The following is a 19,336-nucleotide window of genomic DNA, read 5'->3' on the forward strand; positions in this document are numbered from 1 at the left end:
CCCACAGATGTTTTGTATAAAAATAGAAAATTGCAACCTTGCCTGGATTGAATCATTTCTGTTTTGTGTGATTTATATTTTAATTTGAACGTTTCAGGGTAAAATCAACTCCAAACTCTGGGTTGGCTGCGACACGGTCGCTGATTTGAAGTTATTCTAAAGCAGTAAACATGCGTTGTTCACAAACATGCACTTTAAATGTGTGAAGTCTCGGCACAGCTTGTGTGGGCCTGCAGCGGTGGAAACCTCGTGTCCGTTTAGCTCTGCTGTCCCGACACCAAACTGTCTGAGCCTCAGCCACGGTTCCTGTCCCTCTCAACCTCCCAAGCTGCTCGGATATGATATAAAGCTCCACATCGAGTCTGAATAGACCGCGGGGCCAACAAAGCCCGGCCGCGAGGGGTCTGTGTTTACAAGCCTCCGGTGGTTGAGACGAGGCGGTACATGGGGCTGGGTGGGGTGGGGGTGGGGGGGCTCCCGCTGCATTAGGCTGTAATACGTTTGAGATGACTTAAACGATTTGTTGACTGGGACAATAAATCTGTTGTGTGTTTCTTGGCATGCTGAGGGGAGGATTACAAGTTGTCACACAAAGGAATGCAAATTGCAAGCCAAACTCTCCGATAGGCCTGTGGAGTAGCCAGCTATTTAGAGCATTTGTGCAGATCTGTGCTTCTCTCTCTCACTATTTTATGTTTCTCTATTAGTCCTAATAACTGTGAAGGGCCTGAGAGTAGCCACTGTATTCATCCCAAATCAATGGCTTTCCCGCACCAGGCCCTATAGACCTCCACATTTGCATTCTATCGAGTGAGATGACCAGCAGGACAATTGGCGTTAAGTCTCTTTCAGGCGGCCAAATGGGAATCTTGAATCCTAAATGACATTTTCTCTCGGCCCTTTTTCTAAAACCCACTCTCCATATTATGATTATTTTCTCTGACTGGAGTTTCTCACTGGTTGAACCGTAAAGAGCCAAAGGTGAAATTCAATTATGTTTATAGACATAGGCCTATATAGCCTACCTATTTTTATAGGCTATATTTTCTTATCCCTACATGTTTGTTGTTAGTCTTTATACTTTTTTTTATATACCTACTTATTTATGGGGTAATTTTTCACTTTTAGTTTTAGTTGTACACCCTTTAATGATTTCCCTGCAGCTGAGTTTGCAGTTCTCAGTCCTGTGTGCAGAGAAGAGGAGTCTGTCCTCCTCCATGCCTCCTCCTAGCGGCTGCGAGGTGAAGTGCAGGCACGGCAACCTCCTACATCAGAGCAGCAGCAGTAGCAGTAACAGCAGGTCGAGCCCGTTTGAATGAACAGTAGCGGGATTATTCTCAGCGATGTGTTCGTGTCCGTATTCTGCCGTCACAAGACAACACGGACGATTTTGTCTCAGTGCTCCTCGGGTTAAAGTCGGACTGCTGTGTGCGCGCCAACTTTCTGTCAGGCAGCAGATGCAGAGGCCGGGCAGACGAAACCGCAGGACACGGATCAACACGGAGATAGCGGATTTATTCCTCTCGAATCTCAGCAGTAGTCGGCCTGACCTACCGCTACTCGAGCTGAGAGAAATTACAGACGGCAGAAGCTGCCGGATCAAATTACTGCACCGGATCAAGCGATCACCCCGACACAAACTCCCACTAAATGTCGTCATGTATTCCGCCATAAAACGAACCCCCGCTAATTTGATTTACGTGTTTGACTATTGCGCTATTTCAACTATTGTGAACACTATAATAAGCAAAGTGGATCAGCATAAGCCTGATACATCATGTATGAGTTAATTTCTGCAAGAGGGAGTTTAGCCTTCATGTAGCTTTTTTTTTTTTTAATCAACAATGATATTATTGCCAATTTGAAGCAGTAAATATATAAGCCAAAGGCAACTTTATCTGCAGATTCAAGACATAAAAGTAGTCTAAGGGTGTAACTTTGGTTTGAGAAGTGAGGGGGACACTAAACGGAGGGGTCTGGGGGCCCTCCACCAGAATTTTTTTTCTTCGATTTTAATCCCATTTCCTGCGTTTCTACATAAATTTATAGGGACTATGGTGATACAAAATTCAGGAAATTATTAAATTGACCATAATGAAATTATGCCAGAAAGAATAGTAGGCTACTAAACTATGTTTAGGAAAAATATGTCTTACTTTCTTTATTTCTTAAAATAGGGGCCAATCACTAAGAATTATACATACAATAATATCAAACTAACTTGAAAGTGTGGGGGGGGGGGGACACAAACAGGATTTGACTGTCCCCAGTGGAAATTAAATTACACCCTAGAAGTAGTCTACTGGGGGACCATTGCAGACCAATTATAATTCAGACTTTTTGTGGGTTCAGTGCTCAAATATCTACATTTGCATTCAGCAGATTGTTTAAAACAAACAGTAGGCACTGAGCAAATATTATTTGAAATCTCTAAAAAAAATCACATATGAATTTGTTTAAGTGATGCAGCTTAATGCATTTACAGTATGTCTGTTATTTCACAATGTGGTGAGACCACAGTGCTGGGTTATGCACTCTATCTCAGTGTTTAACCGGGACGATATTCTGTTCCAGGTTTCAATCTTGTAAGTTGAAGCTGCTTCAGAGGCCGATCACCTGATTCCTGTAATGAGCTCTGATGGTTATTTCATAACTGTGATTGCAAGGGTCAGTTTCATGTTTTCACTGAGCAGAGGGTTGTTTTAATTGGTGATTAGTCTGGAAAGTGTACACACACACACACACACACACACACACACACACACACACACAATCAATGCACACACAATAGTTCTTCCAAATGCATCCACACCACCGCTACACAAAGAACCTACACTACTCAGAATTCACACATTGTTTTGCCCAAGGAGACCTATGTGCATGCCTTCTCCCCCGCTCTTTAACGCTGCACAGCAGAGATAGTTTAATTAAAGAGCAACATTATCTTAGGGCAACTGCACTCCTTGCAGTGAGGAATGCCTTGTTGTCAGTGCTGCGTCAGGAGAGAAAGAGAGCATGCCACCTACACTAACTGCTCCTCTATAGCCTACATGGCCCACACTCTCTTAATAGCTTTTAATGGTGCGATTGTAAAACATCTTGTCACATGTACAGTGATGTTTTACAGCCCCCAGCTTTCAAAGATGAGCCACAATATTGCCCTCCGTAACTTTTAATACAGGCTCAGTGTGTGCAAAGAGTTGCATAATGCCAAGGACCATTATTTTTAAATGCACACTACAAGACGAGCATGCGTGTTCAGATGTACATCATAAAGTGGGTACTTAAAAACAAGGCCGCAGATACGGACATGCATACGTGCTGCACACATGGGCCTGAGCACATTTACACGCTGACGACCAGCAGCACACCCACAAATTTATATGTAGCCGAGAGAAAGAGAGATATTATCCAGACTTTAAGAAATATTTGGTGCATCTTTGTGCAACAGAGAATACTGTAGCTTCTGGACAGACAGACAGACAGACAGACAGACAAAGGGGGGGGGGAATTGAGACACCTCTGATCACCTCCTGTTTTTAAGAATTATTTTACCAGCACAAATGCATTTGCTTTCCCTGGTTATTTGTTTGCTTTCCATTATCTCCCCGTTTTCAATGAACGCCGGTGTTTGAATGCTGATCTGTTGGCCAGGTGAAGCCCTGTCGGCCACACCATGTTTGAGGCCAGGCGAGAGGGCGGGCCGTTTAAACAAGATTTTTTTTCCCCCCCTAATCAACACGATCGTAACCCCTGCAGAACAAAGGCACGAATATCCATTTCCAAGGAAAAGGGTGAGTGCCCTCTAAATGCCCCCCTCACCCTCCTCGCCCCGCGGTGTACTGTACTCGTTACCCTGGTAACCCCATGGCCAGAATGCAGATCAGGGGGACCAACGAAGCGGCCTCTTGTCTCCCCTCACAATTCACCCTGATGATGACTAACACTTTTGTTCATGGAGAGGGCAGGTGGGAGTTACAATACGCTTCAAATCATTGCCCACCCGAGATCGCCCCTTTACTCTCCCTCTCTAACCCCCTTTCCCTATCTTTCCGTCTCTTTTCTTTCTTTTCATCCATCTAACATTCTCTCTCTTTTCAACTTGATCTTTCCATTTGTAATTCATCAATTTTTCTATTTTTTTTTTTTTAAATGTACCTTTTCCGTTTTGTTGTTCATCCTTCCACTCAGGGGAGGACGGCGAGTCCCACAAAGCTCACTCACCGCAGACGTGGCGGTGGTTTGCGAGAGGTCAGTGTTATCTAAACAGACCCATTGGGCTATTTGCTATAGCACCCTCCATCAGACAGGAAGCTCTGAGGAATCAGCCCATCACTTCAATCAGCCACGACGGCATACAATGAATTTATAATGGCCGGAGCAGGGCGAGGAATGAAATCAGAGAGAGAGACAGAGAGACAGAGGGAGAGGGGTTAGGGAGGACAAGAGAGCAAAAGATGGAGAGTTAGAGAGAGGAGCCAGAGGAGAGTCTGTGTCAATGACCACTATGTGGGGGAGTAGGGTTGTTTGTTTGTGGTCTGAAACAAACAAGTGATTGTTGAAAGTGAGGAGATGGACTGTGACTGTGTTTGACAGTGGACTGTACTGTACATGTGTGTGTGTGTGTGAGGTTACATCCATTCGTGTGTGCCGTACATGCTTGCCGGTATACAATGCTTTTTTTATTGATGTGTACCAATATACACACGGCATATTTGCAGCAGTTCACATGCATTTGTGTGTGCGCGTGCACACGTATGTGTTTATTGGCCTGGGTGCAGAGAGAAGTAGTGATCTTATCGCTGTTCAGAGGGTAAGTACATGTGACAGTAGATATATACAAACTCTTGATCAATATCTTGATAGATTGTCAGATAATGACTCTTCGGGCAGATATGGACAATTGCTTCAATATGTATGTTTTCCTGGCTTGTGTGCAGGCGGCTTGGCTACGGGCCACCGTCCACAATTTATGGTCCAAAAGCCGAGCGCGGTCCGGCCTCGACTTGGACCGACCGGCTGCATTCGGCCCCTCACTCCCCAGCATAGCCTCTGCCCTTTGACCACATTAACCGGCGCAGTCAGACTCATCTCCCAGTCTTCTCTTATCACCTGGAATCAAACATTAAAAGAGGGAGGGAGCCAGAGTTACTCATAAAGTCAGAGAAATATGGGCGCTGAAGGGGGAGAGGGAGAGATAAAGACAGTGAGAAGCAGAGAGGGGAAAAAAGAAAAAGAAAACTTGTATCAAAGGCTGAAAACTTAAAGCGAGGAAGGGAATCAAAGAGAGAGGAAGAGTGAAAATTATGGATGAAGGCAAAAGCCGGAAAAGAAAAGGTTGAAGCATGAAAAAGAACAATGAAAGCAGAAGAGCAATACCACGCCATGTCACCTCGTCCTATGAGCTGTCGCTTCCTGCCTCCCCGTTTGTGGCGTCTAAAACGAGCGGGGTGGAGTTCAGCTGTAGGCAAACACGCTGTTTTACGAGTACCATTCCGCAATTACCTGTTACCTTGACTGTCGTTGTTTTAATAGCGGCCTGGCCTTGGAGTTACCTGGATACACCTGGAAGAGAGCGATAAAAAGAGCTCGGGGTATTAGAAACCCAGGGTGGGGAATGATCTGTCTGTCTCCTCCGACTGCTGGCGCCCACACACTCCCTACCTACCTATCTGTCTGTCTGTCTGTCTGCCTGTCTGTGTGTGTGTCTGTCTGGCTCAGTGTGTGCTCTAATAAAGCCGAGTTGTCTCAGCAGTCAGCTAAGCCTATATGTGTTTCTCGGCCACCCTCTCTTCTCCATGCACATGCACACACACTTCAAGATTTCAGGCAGGTGGATTGCTGATAGTGATGGGAAGGAAAATATTTGATGTCCCCAGCTTGGCCATTTAACATTCTCACCCTGTGCTCTGACCTTAAAGAGTGTGCATGCATGCATACAGCGTGTGTATGTGTGTGTGTGTGTGTGTGTGTGTGTGTGTGTGTGTGTGTGTGTGTGTATTTTGTGCTCATGTGGATCAGCGCAGTGCATCGCTGTGTTTGTTCTCTTAGCTTTTAGCCCCAGTTAGCCGGTCAGACCCCCACAACCCTATTCAAACACACACACACACACACACACACACACATACACCGCCCTATTAGCAGGACTTATCAGAGCCCATTTGACCTCCACCTTCTCCCTGGCCTCTAGAAGCTGGAGGTCTCCGTCCCTCGGGAGAGTGGGTCAGCGAGGCGAAAGTGTGCGTGTGTGTGTGTGTGTGTGTGTGTGACAGGATGGGGGGCTGCTCTGCTGTCTGACTGAGAGCAAACACTGATGGTCAAATACACACTCCACCCCCCCTTGTATTCCATCTCCCTCTCTCCGCCCTCCTCCTCAGCGACAAGCAGTGCATCATGTCACCCCAGCTGTTTGTACCTGCTAGGTATATAAGTGGAATTTCACTTTTTATTGTAAGTGAAATATATGTTAAGTGGACTTGGGAGAGAGCTTTAAAAATAATCCCTTCATAGCTTCTTCCAAGAATATATTATTTTTTACCATTTTAGCAACCGTCTGATGAAACCTGGCAACGAAAAGTGTTTTATAATTTTTAGAATAGCTTTATTATCCATTCTTCAAGGTTGCAAAAAATTGAATAACACCAGCATGCATGGATTAAAATGTGATTTGTTATGTGGGATATGGGGGGGGGGGAGGCTCTGGAGTTTCAGAGTTTCCGTGGGTGCACGTGTGCGCGCATAGACTACAAAGTCGGCTAGATATCATTTGACAAACTGTACATAATATAACATTATAAATACATATATACAAGGTGGGGCAACCCTCTGTTCTGAGCACGCTAAACGCTAATCAAAGTTGTAATATCATTTTGTGAAAGCGAAACGTTGTTTAAGCAGAATATCAGAGCAATTTACAGTCAGTCAGTTTGTGACCTATCACTCTCTGCCATCTGACTGACGAGTGCTCCGAGGTCGCTTCTTCGTCTTTTGAATCTTCTCTTCGTTTTATGGCGGGTAGCAACCAACGTTTAGGTGCATTACCGCCACCTAGACTGAGGCGGCCGATCTGCGAGGTAGCTTTTAAGGAAACCCATTGACAGACAAAAAAAGCAAACCCCGTGAAAGTTCTAGGTGTTGGCAAGTTCTTACATCACCTCACATAGGATGATGTTTTCTACAGCTACGGAGAAAATTGTTCATTGTTTGAATTAAGAAAAGACAAGAAAAGTGTAAAGATATATACATCGAAGATGTGCTAAGTTAAGCGTCCCCTGATGTTAAGAAGAGCTTTTTTTCACATCCTTCCTTTGTGCCATCTCTGCTTCTTCTCCAGGTCCCTCTCATGGGACGTCTCTGTCTTAACCTACCGGCAAATTTACCATCCATCCAAATCTGCCCCACTCACCAGCTTCCAGCACAATCATACAACCATTTCCGTTAAAAAAAAAAAAAAAAAAATAGAAAAAAAAAAGTAACTGACAATATATCTAAGTTGTGGTCCTTGCCTTGTGAACTTTGATTGGTTTCTCTTGGTAATATCTGTTGGAGCTTGACTGAAAAATGCAAGCATATTGCAGACATTTCCATTGTGTAAACTTTAAACATAATATGTTCCTTTAAATCTCTTACCTCCTACAATCAAGTGACCAGTTTCTCCACAAATGGGCGTTAGATAGAGCCACGTGTTTGTGCTGTGGAGTCAGCTTTGCAGTCCAGATTGGGTGAATTTCAAATCAGGAAAAAATATCTACTGCTGCAAAGAAAGGGGCCTAACTTCGAGCAGCAGAGCACGGCACGTAGAGTACTCTCTTTGGAGGTCTTTTTTCCCGTCCTGTGTTCTCCAGCAAACAGGGTCTTCTATTGAAAGGGAACAATAGGGTTCTTAATCAGCAGACCTTTCCCCCTCGCCAGTTCCTGGGTCAACTGATGGCCCACGCTGCTTTGTCGCAAGTGAACGGCATAAAATATATGTTTATGAAAAGGAGAATTAATCACAGTGGGTATCTTTGGATAAAAAGTCATATTTGTTTTTAGTTTTTTTTATACCCTTTCTCCAGTTCTGTCTAGGAGGGCTTTCATGTGGCCATAATTACCATATTTCATTAGCGTGTGGAGTGTCACCGCTGGAGCATCAAAGCGGTTGGCTCTTCGCATGTGCGGCAACCGCTGCCAGGGAAGTACACAACTATCTGTTTTTTTCCCAGAATAAATTCGCCCGCGCCTGTTTTTGAGTGCACTCTCTCCCTCAAGCTGCTGTCGATATCAAAGAGAACCCATTCCGCATGTGAAGTGCCCCTTGTGCAGAATAATAAAGCAGTGCATCATGGCAAAAAACTGTGAAACACAACACTCTCACCACCATCCTTCAATGCACACACAAGGACACACACGCACATATACACATGGACACGCAAGCACGCATGGTCTTCCTCTCTCCTTTGTACCTACTTTACTCTCCTTGGTACACATTCACTCCTTCTGCCTCTGCACTCAAAAACTAACTATTTTGCCTCGCTGCATGCTGAAATGCAAAAACGGTGGTGCAACATATCTGTATTTACTTTTCTCGCAATTTACAAGTTTATTTCCAGCACACTATGCATGGAATTTATATTTCCTGCACTACATCAAATTAAATATACACATTAATCTTTCGGAATAAGGCTAGGATAATATTTTTATTGTTATAATTCTATAACAAAAATATCAAAACTAACCATAAGTGGTACAAAAGTAACATACCCATAACCTGATATAGCTTATGCCTCTGTCCCATTACCCATAAACTACTAAAAACACATATACTATTGCATTGGCTGACATATTCCTTTAGTACAAAGACAATGGCCTGCTAAACTAAGGCAGTGTAAACATGGAGCTGGAGCATGCTCAGTGATGTCCTCCAGAGATTGCAACGGCATTGACTAACAAACTGAAAAATAAAGTAACACCAGCTTTGCCCTTTAATTATTGTCTCTTTTTTTCATTTTTAATTAAGTTTTAATTATCAAGAAGAGGCTCATTCACACAGTGAACGGAATTACGCAAAATCAAAACTCCACAGTATTATATGACGCCTTTATTATGAACGGAGCTTTGCTATACCTTCAGCAGATGCCGTCTTGCCTTGGAGACTTGCACCTGACCTGTGTTAAAGCACCACAAGGCCACAGCTCAATCCTATGGCTCAAAGCCACACATCTTCAAGGGGACTCGGACAATGGGAGAGAGTAATGTCTCAACCAGCACAAACACAGATGAGCTCACTATCAGCAGGATTATCTAAAGGGGAATAAGAGCTATCTGCTGCGGGGCTAAACACACTTTTGTTTTCCCAAAGCTTTATGGCTGCCCTTGGCTAGACAGAGAATGACATGTGGGGTAACATCCACCACACAGGACATGGTTTAGGGTAGTCAGACCAGTAACTCATAATTATAGATCCGGTGTTAAAAAATGACATTTGGTAAACATCGTTCAGCAACGACTAGACAGAGCCGCCGTTCCTTTGCGTGGCTTTTAGTGCATACTGTAGGCCTACATGTGTTGCCACAATAGATCTGATTAGCTAAGAGACAATGCGTCGCAGTGATTATGAAAGTCCTGCATTGTGTTGGCTGTGTGAGAACAAACTCCTCCGTGTGTTATTGCTGTGATCAGTGTGTGAGCTGCAGCTCAGCAATTAACACAACATCCACTTGAAATGCTCTTAACGGCTCCAGCTGCCTGCGATCGATGGTCACCTTGGCTCCAGTGACTTTCACTCTCTGTGTGGTTTTGATCAAAGATGAGGCGAAGGTGCTGAAATGTGAAAACCCTTGTGTGTCTTTCACTATTGTGCATTTCTTTTCTTTCTTTGAGCAATTTACTGCGCCACGTGTCATATATATATATATATATATATACATATATATATATTGTATAGCAGTATATAACAATAGAAGTAGGTCCAAGACCTTGGAGGGAAGTTAACAAATGATCCATTATCTTGCTCCTATATCTTCCTCTCCATCATTTCAGTGACTTACTGAGAGCACCATAACATCCTCTCAGGGCAAACACAGCAGTTTGATTCTTAATCCTTTTACTAGAGGTGACTTTTAACAACTTCCTTGTCCCCTTTTAGTCAAGTCAATGAGTCTGAAGCCCGATCCACTGCAGGCTTCCTCAGGCCCAGTAAGCCTTAACCTTGGAGCCCCCCCCCCCTTCTAAAGAGGCCCAGGCCAACAGGGAAGGAGATTGGGGGGGGGGGAGGTAGGCCAGAGGGTGATGGAGGTGTGTGGAGAAACCAAGGACCTGCCACATTATATGCTTTAACATGACTGGCAAATCCAGCACGGTTAAACAAACTTAACCTTCATTTGTGAAACGGTGCAAATCAAAGGGCAAGAAACGACTTGTGCAAGTAATTACCACCGGGGGAGAGCAACAGGGCAAAGGAAGGATGGAGGGGAGAGGGGTGGGAGGGAAGGTTGGGGTGGGGTGGGGTGGGGTGGGATGAGGCGGCGGTGGTGGTCGGTCTCAGGGACAGCTCGGCGTTAACAGGTTGAATGGAAGGAAATGGGAACCATTTAAGGCGAGGGGCATTTTTAATGAGTTTGCTCAGAAATTGATTTTTCACTGTAATCTTTTATTTATATGCGGCTGGCGGCGTGTCCCCGGCAGAGTGAGGGTCAGCCCTCAGAGCGCCCTGTCAAGGCCCCCACTCCTTCAAACAACACCCCAAAGTCCAGGGAAAATGGTATTCTAGCTAAGGCAAATATTGTCCTGTCTTGGCTTAAGGGGCGAAAAAGCTGTTTGTTCTAAAAAACTTGCTCTTCACTCTCTCACTTTTTTTTTTTTTTTTTTTTACCGTTTCAGGGGAGAATGTTTAAGCCGGGGAAGGCTCTTGAAAGATAAGTGTAAAGTTAAAATTAAAACAATTTGCTCTATAATTATTAATGCTGTTCAATTAAAATTGATTAGAAGCATGTCATTAAAACATCTTAAGAGGTTTTGGTAGCATCTTACCAGTTAAAAGCTATATCAAAATTAAACTTACTATAATTTATATTAGATACATTTTTGCCTCATTTGACTTTATTTGTACGGATTCATTTTTTCACATTAATAAGTGTTCAATCTGCAAAATATGCTTCATTTATATGGTTAACTATATTTACTTGTTCTGCCCCTCTGAAGTATTGATATGGATCTTTTAATTTTGTTTATTGTTTTGTGAAACTGTTTGCTTAATACATATCAAAGGCACCCATTGTAGTCAGTGAAATGGATCTTGCTCTAAGCCTAACCCTATAAGCATACGGTATTTAGTTGATACATTTAAATGGTTTAGGCAAATTGAAGATTAAAACAACTCTTTATCCCATATCATAAAAGTGAGTAAGAGAAGCCATGATGTTCTTTCCATTTTTATTAGGAGTTATTATGCAATCAGACATAAAACAACATTTCTTGTTCTGTAAGCGCTCAGAAATGTGAACTGAATTGGAATGAAATGCAACAGATTATATAAATGTTTTGCATAATTAAAATGTTCTTGTAAAAACACAACCTTAATAAACTTAATATTAAATAAAATATTAAAAACAATTAAAGTTTTTGTTCAGTGACAATGATGCATGATTGCAAAAGATTTGTGGTTAATTTAAAAAAAGATCTATAACTTTTATACATGCATTTAGAAATCTGAATATTTGTGAATGTACTTATATTTGTTTTGCAGTGATTTCAAAATACAATATGAACACTATCTCTGGACTATGTTTAAATCAGCAGTAGGTCCAGTTTTCATCGGCCTATCTGAAATGTACAGTGAAATATTATTAATTGAATTAATTATTACATCATATTTTATTGTATAATTTTTGGTTGAAATATAAACATTCTCTATTCAGATAAGGTAACCATAAACCAATGCCTACCTCTGTTTCTGCAGGTCTTCAGTCTCAGGCTCTGGTTATGAGGCCTTTAAACATGTTCAGGCTTTGTGCTGTTTGAGCTGTTGCTGAAGTTATTTTAGGACTCTAGTGCCACTTAGTGGTAAAAGTTCTAAATACAGATCGTGTGTGTTGACCTTCCTTTAAATTGTCACTATGTTGATATGTTATGTTATAATTTCTGTTCCACACATGGATTCCTTGTGTACAATCAGTATATTCTTAATTGGAGTCAGCTGGATGATACTTAGCGTCCATCTTTCCTTGCCCACTGTGTTTTTCTGCAGACTCTTTCACTGTGACTGCTTCTCTACCTTTGTGTTGCTTCTCCAGCCTATAGGCTGTATAGTCCATATGGATGTTTTTTTTGTCACATTTGGTTTTTGCCACATTTCAGGAGGCACTTCTTTTTTTTTTTTTTTACAATCAATATATAATCTCTTTTACTTTAGAGAGTAATTGTCTCACTTGTTAAATATAAAGCTGAGCTAAAATAATTTGATGAGAAAACTTTAGTAACTAACTATACTGTTCATGTCAATTTAGATTTTGCCACTTTTTTATTAAAGTGACTGTTTACAGACTGGGCACTAAATTGTCCTTAATTCACAAGATGCTAGGAACAATTATTGAGTTTGAGTACAATCAGCCAATTTGTTCATAACGGTCCATTAGAGAAGTTTCAACTGGTTTCAGAGCTCTTTATTGCGCTGACTAAGCATGAATGCTTTCACACAAATATGTCGTTCATATATTTTTGTGCACTTTTTAGATAGTGAACAGCTACGTGTTTTAGCAATTTTGAAAGTGAAGTTTCATCAACACAGTGCAGCCAAGCATCTTCAGAGAGCAATGTGAGAAGCCAGTTATACTATAACCAAAGTTCATATCATGAGAATGTTGTGACTGTGGACTCAAATCAGCTGATACAAACTAGATAAGATAAGAGAGTGCACATAAGAGCAGAGCGTCATGTCATGCCCGTTTGTTGGTGACTGATATTGCCTTCCAACTAATGCTTTTCCTAACATTCATGTTTTCTTTGTCATCACATCTTGACTTCCTCAGCTCACTGTACGCTTGTCTTAGTATCTCAAGGAAAAGCTGCAACCCTCTGACTTCACATATCCCCTACATCTTATCTTCTTATCTGCATTTGTCTTCTATCTATCTATCTTTTCCCTCCTGAGGTCTGATGATTTAGATTTTATGGAGCATTGCCCTGATTGGCACTTACCTCATAGTTCTACAGTTGCATGAGGTAAGTGCCAATCGGGGCAATGTTATATAGGCTCAAAGTGAGTGGTGCTTTACTACCACTTGCCAGCAGGTGGCAGATTGAGATCACAGGTTGCACATGATTCCCCCTTCTGCACTTGCTTTCAACTAAAATGCTGTTAACTTCCATGTTATATTGCTATGTTTTACCATTCATGGGTATTTACTGCATACAAGAGTTGTTTAAGTCACATTCTAACTTAATGTGGATTCACATGTGTATTGTTTAATTTTCACAATCAGTTTAAGCATTAGCATGTTAATTAGTTTAGTTTATAATGCCGTGGACAGTCCCCCTTAGTTAACTGTACAGTAAAAGGAGCAGCTTTAGCCTCTACGGCTAATTTCCAGCTGTAGTCCCCGGCCAGCTGACAATGGACCTTTTTCACAGCAGACATTTTGACAAGCACAGCTGAAATTGATAACCTTAACGATGGCTCAGTTCCATCAAGTGTCCCAGTAAGCTATTTCAGTGAGTCAGCATGCACAATACCAGGACCTCTCCTAAGTGGAATGCAGCCATCATTAATGGTTTTGAATACACCTGTGCTGTTCCTACTATGACATGTCAACATGTCTGCTGTGAAAAAGGTCTAAAGGCATCCTAAAATACAATGGTTAACAAATTAAAATAAATTACATTACATCTGTAATGACAGCAAAAAGGATTTAAACAAGTGGCACACAAACAAGCAAGCACAGATGATGGCAAAGGCATTAAAGCAGTCCATGCAGTAAAAACAATACAAAGGAGAAAGGAGAGTAGTCATAGAGGCCGTAAACAAAGAATGCATCTTCAGCTTTATAAATAGCCAATTTGTAATGTACACATGTCACGAAATTTTGCCCAGTTACTGTAATTAATCAATATTACAAATAATAAGAATATAAGAATGCACATAGAGAGCAAACATGGGGGGATCTGTCTTTATTTATTGCTGGCGGTGTTTAGGAGGCTGCTGTAGATTTGATCTATTTGACTGTATTTTTCCTCCAACATTTGGCCATGAACATCCAACCCAAATGATCTGTCCACTGGAAAAAATAAGAAGTCTTGTTACACTTTATTAGTTTTTTTTTTTTTATTTATCTTTAAAAAGCAAGAAAATATACTCTTTTCTTCCACAAATAATAAATATACAATTTTCTTTATGAACAAAATGCACAATTTACAAAAAAGTGGCAACTGAGTGCTCCACCTCCTACACAGTACTGTTTGACTGTAAGCATTCAACTCATTTATCACAGAGTTATAACTGGTATTAGTATGTCCTACTCTCATTATTAATGTCTTTTTCTTCTATACAGTATTACAGTTTTCATTAGAAAGTCCCACCTCACAAACTCTTCAGAATTACAGCTCTTCATTGTGCTAAGTTTGTTATTCTACCATAATACTTTCAGGAGTTTTGAAGACTCCAACACAGTTCATCCGTTGCTTGTGTCGTGACTGAGATCTCTTCCACACATTTTGAGACTTGACAAGTTTTGTTAAGACTTGGGCAGGCTGGAGCTGATCCCCTCCCTGTAGTTGGAGGCCGACAGCAGGCTCGGCCATTGTTCCTCCATCTCTTTTCTGCATGTGCTGATGGTCTGTCCTTGTTTATCAGGTACATTCCACTGCTCTGGTATGGAGGCAGTAGTGTCTGTGGTGTTTGTCTGTGAGATAACGCTGTCTTGTGGTCAGGAGGTCAACAGCATGTGTGATAGAAGCCAGGCTAAAATACAAGCCAGTGTGAGCGTGCTGTGGACCGAGGCTGGCTGCGCTGAGCTGGGGTTGGGCGGAGTGGAGGAAGCTGGGCTGGGATGTTGCTCTGTGGCGGAGATCTCCATCCGTCTGTGCTGCTCTTGATGAGTCAGCGGAGGCTCCACTGTCACATAGCCATTTATTATCCTCACATTAGGTGGTGGAGTAGTGCTGCAAGAAAGAGGACACAAGATATCAGGGTTTAGCTTGCAACTATGATCAGTCAACAGAGAAAAAAAAACAGCACTGATGTTAATTTTATAATCTTTAACTGGTTCCAGTTTCTTAAATGTAATATACTTTTAAACTTGCTCGTTGACCTTATGATCTGAATTATAGAAGAGTTGCCAGATATACAGTATGTTGTGCCACTTTATGGGTTAGTGCTCTAACGTATCTAATCAATTTTGAAGCACCAAAGTTTGTTTTTCATCAAATATCTATATTCAAATCTTCATGAATATCACTCCAGCAGCTACTTCCAAAAACTTGACAACACCTTTAGGTATTTTATAGAGCTGAATATCTTTCAAAGAGCTAAAAATCACTGTAGTAATCAGATCAGGTATCTCACCTATCCCCAATGCGAACCCACAGGTCACTGAAGAGGCGGGGCCTCCCGTGGCCGCGGTGAACTTTGCGAGGCCTCTTGTGCCGTCCAAATTCCTCCAGCTGGCTCAGGCTGTCGGGGAGCAGAATGTGAGGCAGCTCCTCGTCTCCGAGGCCGGGCATGTTCTCTGGGTCGTCCAGCTCCAGCTCCATGTCTGTTGGACTGGTCAGCCAGCTGTCGGGAGATATCGTGCTGGTGACGGTGCCCTCTTCGCTGGGCCGTGCTGCAGGCTCTTTAGCTGGTTTGCTCCTGGAGTAGGAAAAAAAAAACATATAGGGAGGATATAGATAAGTTTAGCCCACTCTGGGTTTTTTGACCATTTGAATAATCAGTGTATTGAAAGTTTGACTTATAGATGGAAAATAAGCATTTTTGCGTCTGAGCTGATCGTAATTGAAACTATAAGACTTTAAGACTGTTTCTCTTTTTGAATGTTATTGTTTGTGGTTTCTGACCACTTGATTGCTTTCCACTTATATTTCTTGACTTCAGTCAAGGACATGAACACCACATGCCCTTTAAACGCTGCCCGATTGGCAGAAATACCCAGCAGGCAACATAAGAGGAAGTTGTAACTCGTGTGGCCACACTGTTGCGTCAAAACTGACATCTGTCCAAAGCGGACCACCCAGAATCGCCGGCCTCTCGTAGAAAATCTTTTGCCCCGCTCCTCTTTCTTCCACCCATTACTCATACTTTCTCCTCTCTTGTTCTTTTTCCTGTCAATGTGGCTCGCATGTGACTTTGTGTTTTAAGGTAGGACATCAAAACGAACCAACTGTACACCTCATCTATGGGCGTAACCAGGGCGTAACTGTGGGTTCAACACGGGGGCAAAATAATTTGAGCTGGCGTCAAACACTTAATTATCTTCATTCTGGTGAATCTTTCTGTAACAATTGGTGCCTTTTCTGCATCAATTTATGGTTGTGATGTCTTTACTTATACAAAGGGAATTATAATAGGTTTTTGGGGTGGGTTGCACTGGCCACGTTTAATTATTTGGGGGGGGGGGAGGGTCGTAACCCACCCCATCCCCCCTGTAAATTACGCCTATGGGAGTTACACTGAAACAAGCAGTGAAAAGTCCAAAATTCTGAATTTCCTACGCTCGTGTCGAACTTTGATTTACTAGATTACGATATTTGATATGCTACTAAACGTAATATGATGGATCGTAGGATGGATCTTAGTCATGATTTCCTCGGTTCTCTAAAAATTAGTTTGGTCCCTCCGGTCATCATAAATTCACTGGTCTGCACTTCTACTTTTACAGACATGAAACCCCTTTTGGTCAGGGTGATGATAGCTCCAGGCCTGCGGTCAAGCTACTGTGGAGCCAAACCCACCTCCAGTTTGCTCTGTCTGTCAGTCATATAATCGCTCTTAAAGACCTTTAGCAAATCGGTCCGAAACACTCCAGGTCTAACAGCCTTCATAAACACCTCTCATCCAGCCATCTTGTGGTGTTTTTCCTCGCCTGTCAGGTTACCTTGTATCAGGCAGCTAAAAGTGTCAAGTGTGTGGTCGGTGTGTGTGTGTGTGTGTTTGTGTGTGCGGCGAACGCGAGTGTTTTGTGACCACAGTAAGTCAGTCCACTTGTCAGCTTTAAAAACCAGAACCACTGGCTAAAGCCCACAACTCTGCAAACAGGGCGGAGGGAGATCGGGAGGTTGGGTCTTACAGCTGTAGTTTGCAGGGAGAAGTTCGTAAAATCCCCGGCTGAATGGATAGATGGGGATGTGGGATGTGTTTGCTGTTTTTTTTTTTAAAGGGATGCCCCCTCGTTTCCAATTCCGCCCTGATTCACGTGGCTTTTGTTACTATTTTATGGGCTCGTGGATCAACCCCCTAGGTGAGAGGGAAGCTGCTCTGTGCCAAAGAGTGCGCACACACACACACACACACACACACACACACACACACACACACACACACACACACACACACACAGAGTGAGATATTAGGAGGAATTGTAGAGTTTTTTTGTGAAGAATTGCTGCAGGACGCCAAGCATCTGTGGGAGTTTACAGTAAGTGTGTGTTCAACCCTGCTCCTTGGCACTGTGCATCCCTCCACTCACCCTGCGTACACACGCGTAAGTGTGTGTTTGTGTTGACCCGACCGTGGTGCCAGTGGCTGCTGAGAACAGTCAGAACCACCACTGGCAGCTGGCCTTTGGCAGGCAGGGAGGGGGGGGGGTGAGCGAGTTGATGAGGTATTAAAGGATTCCTGCATAGCTTTGCTTTATTTGTTACAGAGCACAATTTGGACTGTGTCTGCGTTGCACTTCAATAAATAAGGTTAAATAGCTCTAGACTCTACAGAGAATAAGACAGATGTGGGCCGACAGAGTTGATGGATGTGCACATGTATCTGAACGCCTGCCAAAAACTATTAAGCTCTGTTTCACAGTCCATATTACCATAACATTAATGGTGTGATGTGAGCACAAAATCACACCCTCTTTTTTTATTTTTCCATTCATCATCGTGTCAGGATCTCAAGGTTTGAAGTGTAACCTGTGATTGATTACTGCGCAAAATAAAAGTAATACATCTGTTCTATTATCATGTTGTCAGATGCAGTGTTGTCAAACAATCATTGTGATTTTGTAGACCAAGCAAACATCGGCTTTTGCTGTATTTCTGCAGCAGATTGTTCTTTGTAAGCACGGCACTTTAGTCAAACGATCTGTTATGTCAGCTTACTCCCTCTGTAGTCTATATCCTTGACGTTCCACTTCCGGGATCTCTTCGGTGCCGTAGGAAATTCCGCCGGATTCATGTGTTTTCGCCAATGTCCGTTTCCTTCCGCTTTCTTTGTGTTGAAATTTTAAACTCCGGTGGATTTATGAGGACTATGGTTAACTGCTCCTCAGATCTCTGCAGGGTAAATTGAGACGGCTAGCTAGACTATCTGTCAAATCTGAGTTTTCTCTCGCATGACTATTCTCGCATTGACGATTGTGATTGGTTTAAAGAAATGCCAATAAACCAGAGCAAGTTTTTCTCCCAACCCGGCATGCTGTGTGGAGTAGCCAGACCCTCCTCCGCTCCGCAGTGTGTGGATGGTCTGGCAAAGCGAGACTACTCACTCTGTGACCGGCTCTTGGTGATCGGGGGGCACGTGGACGATCTCGTAGCCTTCCTGTCTCAGGATGTCCAGTACACTGTGGTTTCCCAGGAAGTGACCTAATCGTAGACAAAAGGGCAAAAAGTCATGACAGATCAAAGAGCAGTAGGGCAATGTTCAAGCAAATTCTTTTTTTGCTGAGCACTCATTTTGTCTGTATGACACCTGGACGGGGTTTTAATAGAGAAACATTTTGATGCTAATAACAGCAACTTAAGTATTTACATATGTATGTGTGTGTATATATATATATATATACGGTATATATGTTTAAACATTGGACCCAGGATCAACACTAGATTGTAGACCTCCCACACCAAAGACGATATTTTTACAGTAGGGATGCCTGACCCCATATTGTCGGCACTCATCCTAGCTTCCCCCTCTGCCCCTCTTTCCTTCACCTTGTGTATGATTCCTTCAGACCGACATCAAACATGCGGGCCCCAGCCCCACGCTGATAAAAGCTTCTTTTTATTTCTCCCATCAGCCGATAATCCTGCGTCACTCAACCCAGCAATAAGCTTTAATGTAGCCTGACATCACCCCCCGTTACACACACACACACACACACACAAACAGAAGAATTCATATTTGTGCGCTTGCAAAAATGTGCACACCCGCAGG

General features: G+C 42.7%; 1 protein-coding gene across 1 annotated transcript in view; it reads right to left on the reverse strand.

Annotated features, from left to right (window-relative positions):
- Positions 1–14,266: 14,266 nt before the first annotated feature.
- The window catches only part of trabd2b (TraB domain containing 2B), a 68,227-nt gene continuing 63,157 nt past the window's right edge, over positions 14,267–19,336 (reverse strand). The window contains exons 5-7 of the mRNA XM_039810630.1: positions 18,672–18,768; positions 15,539–15,823; positions 14,267–15,135 (exon numbers count right to left, since the gene is read on the reverse strand). Of these exons, the coding sequence (XP_039666564.1) occupies positions 14,901–15,135; positions 15,539–15,823; positions 18,672–18,768 (617 nt within the window). The 3' untranslated portion in view covers positions 14,267–14,900. The remainder of the gene's footprint in view (positions 15,136–15,538; positions 15,824–18,671; positions 18,769–19,336) is intronic.

The sequence above is a fragment of the Perca fluviatilis genome, chromosome 9 (assembly GCF_010015445.1).
Source record: "Perca fluviatilis chromosome 9, GENO_Pfluv_1.0, whole genome shotgun sequence".
Lineage (NCBI taxonomy): Eukaryota > Metazoa > Chordata > Actinopteri > Perciformes > Percidae > Perca > Perca fluviatilis.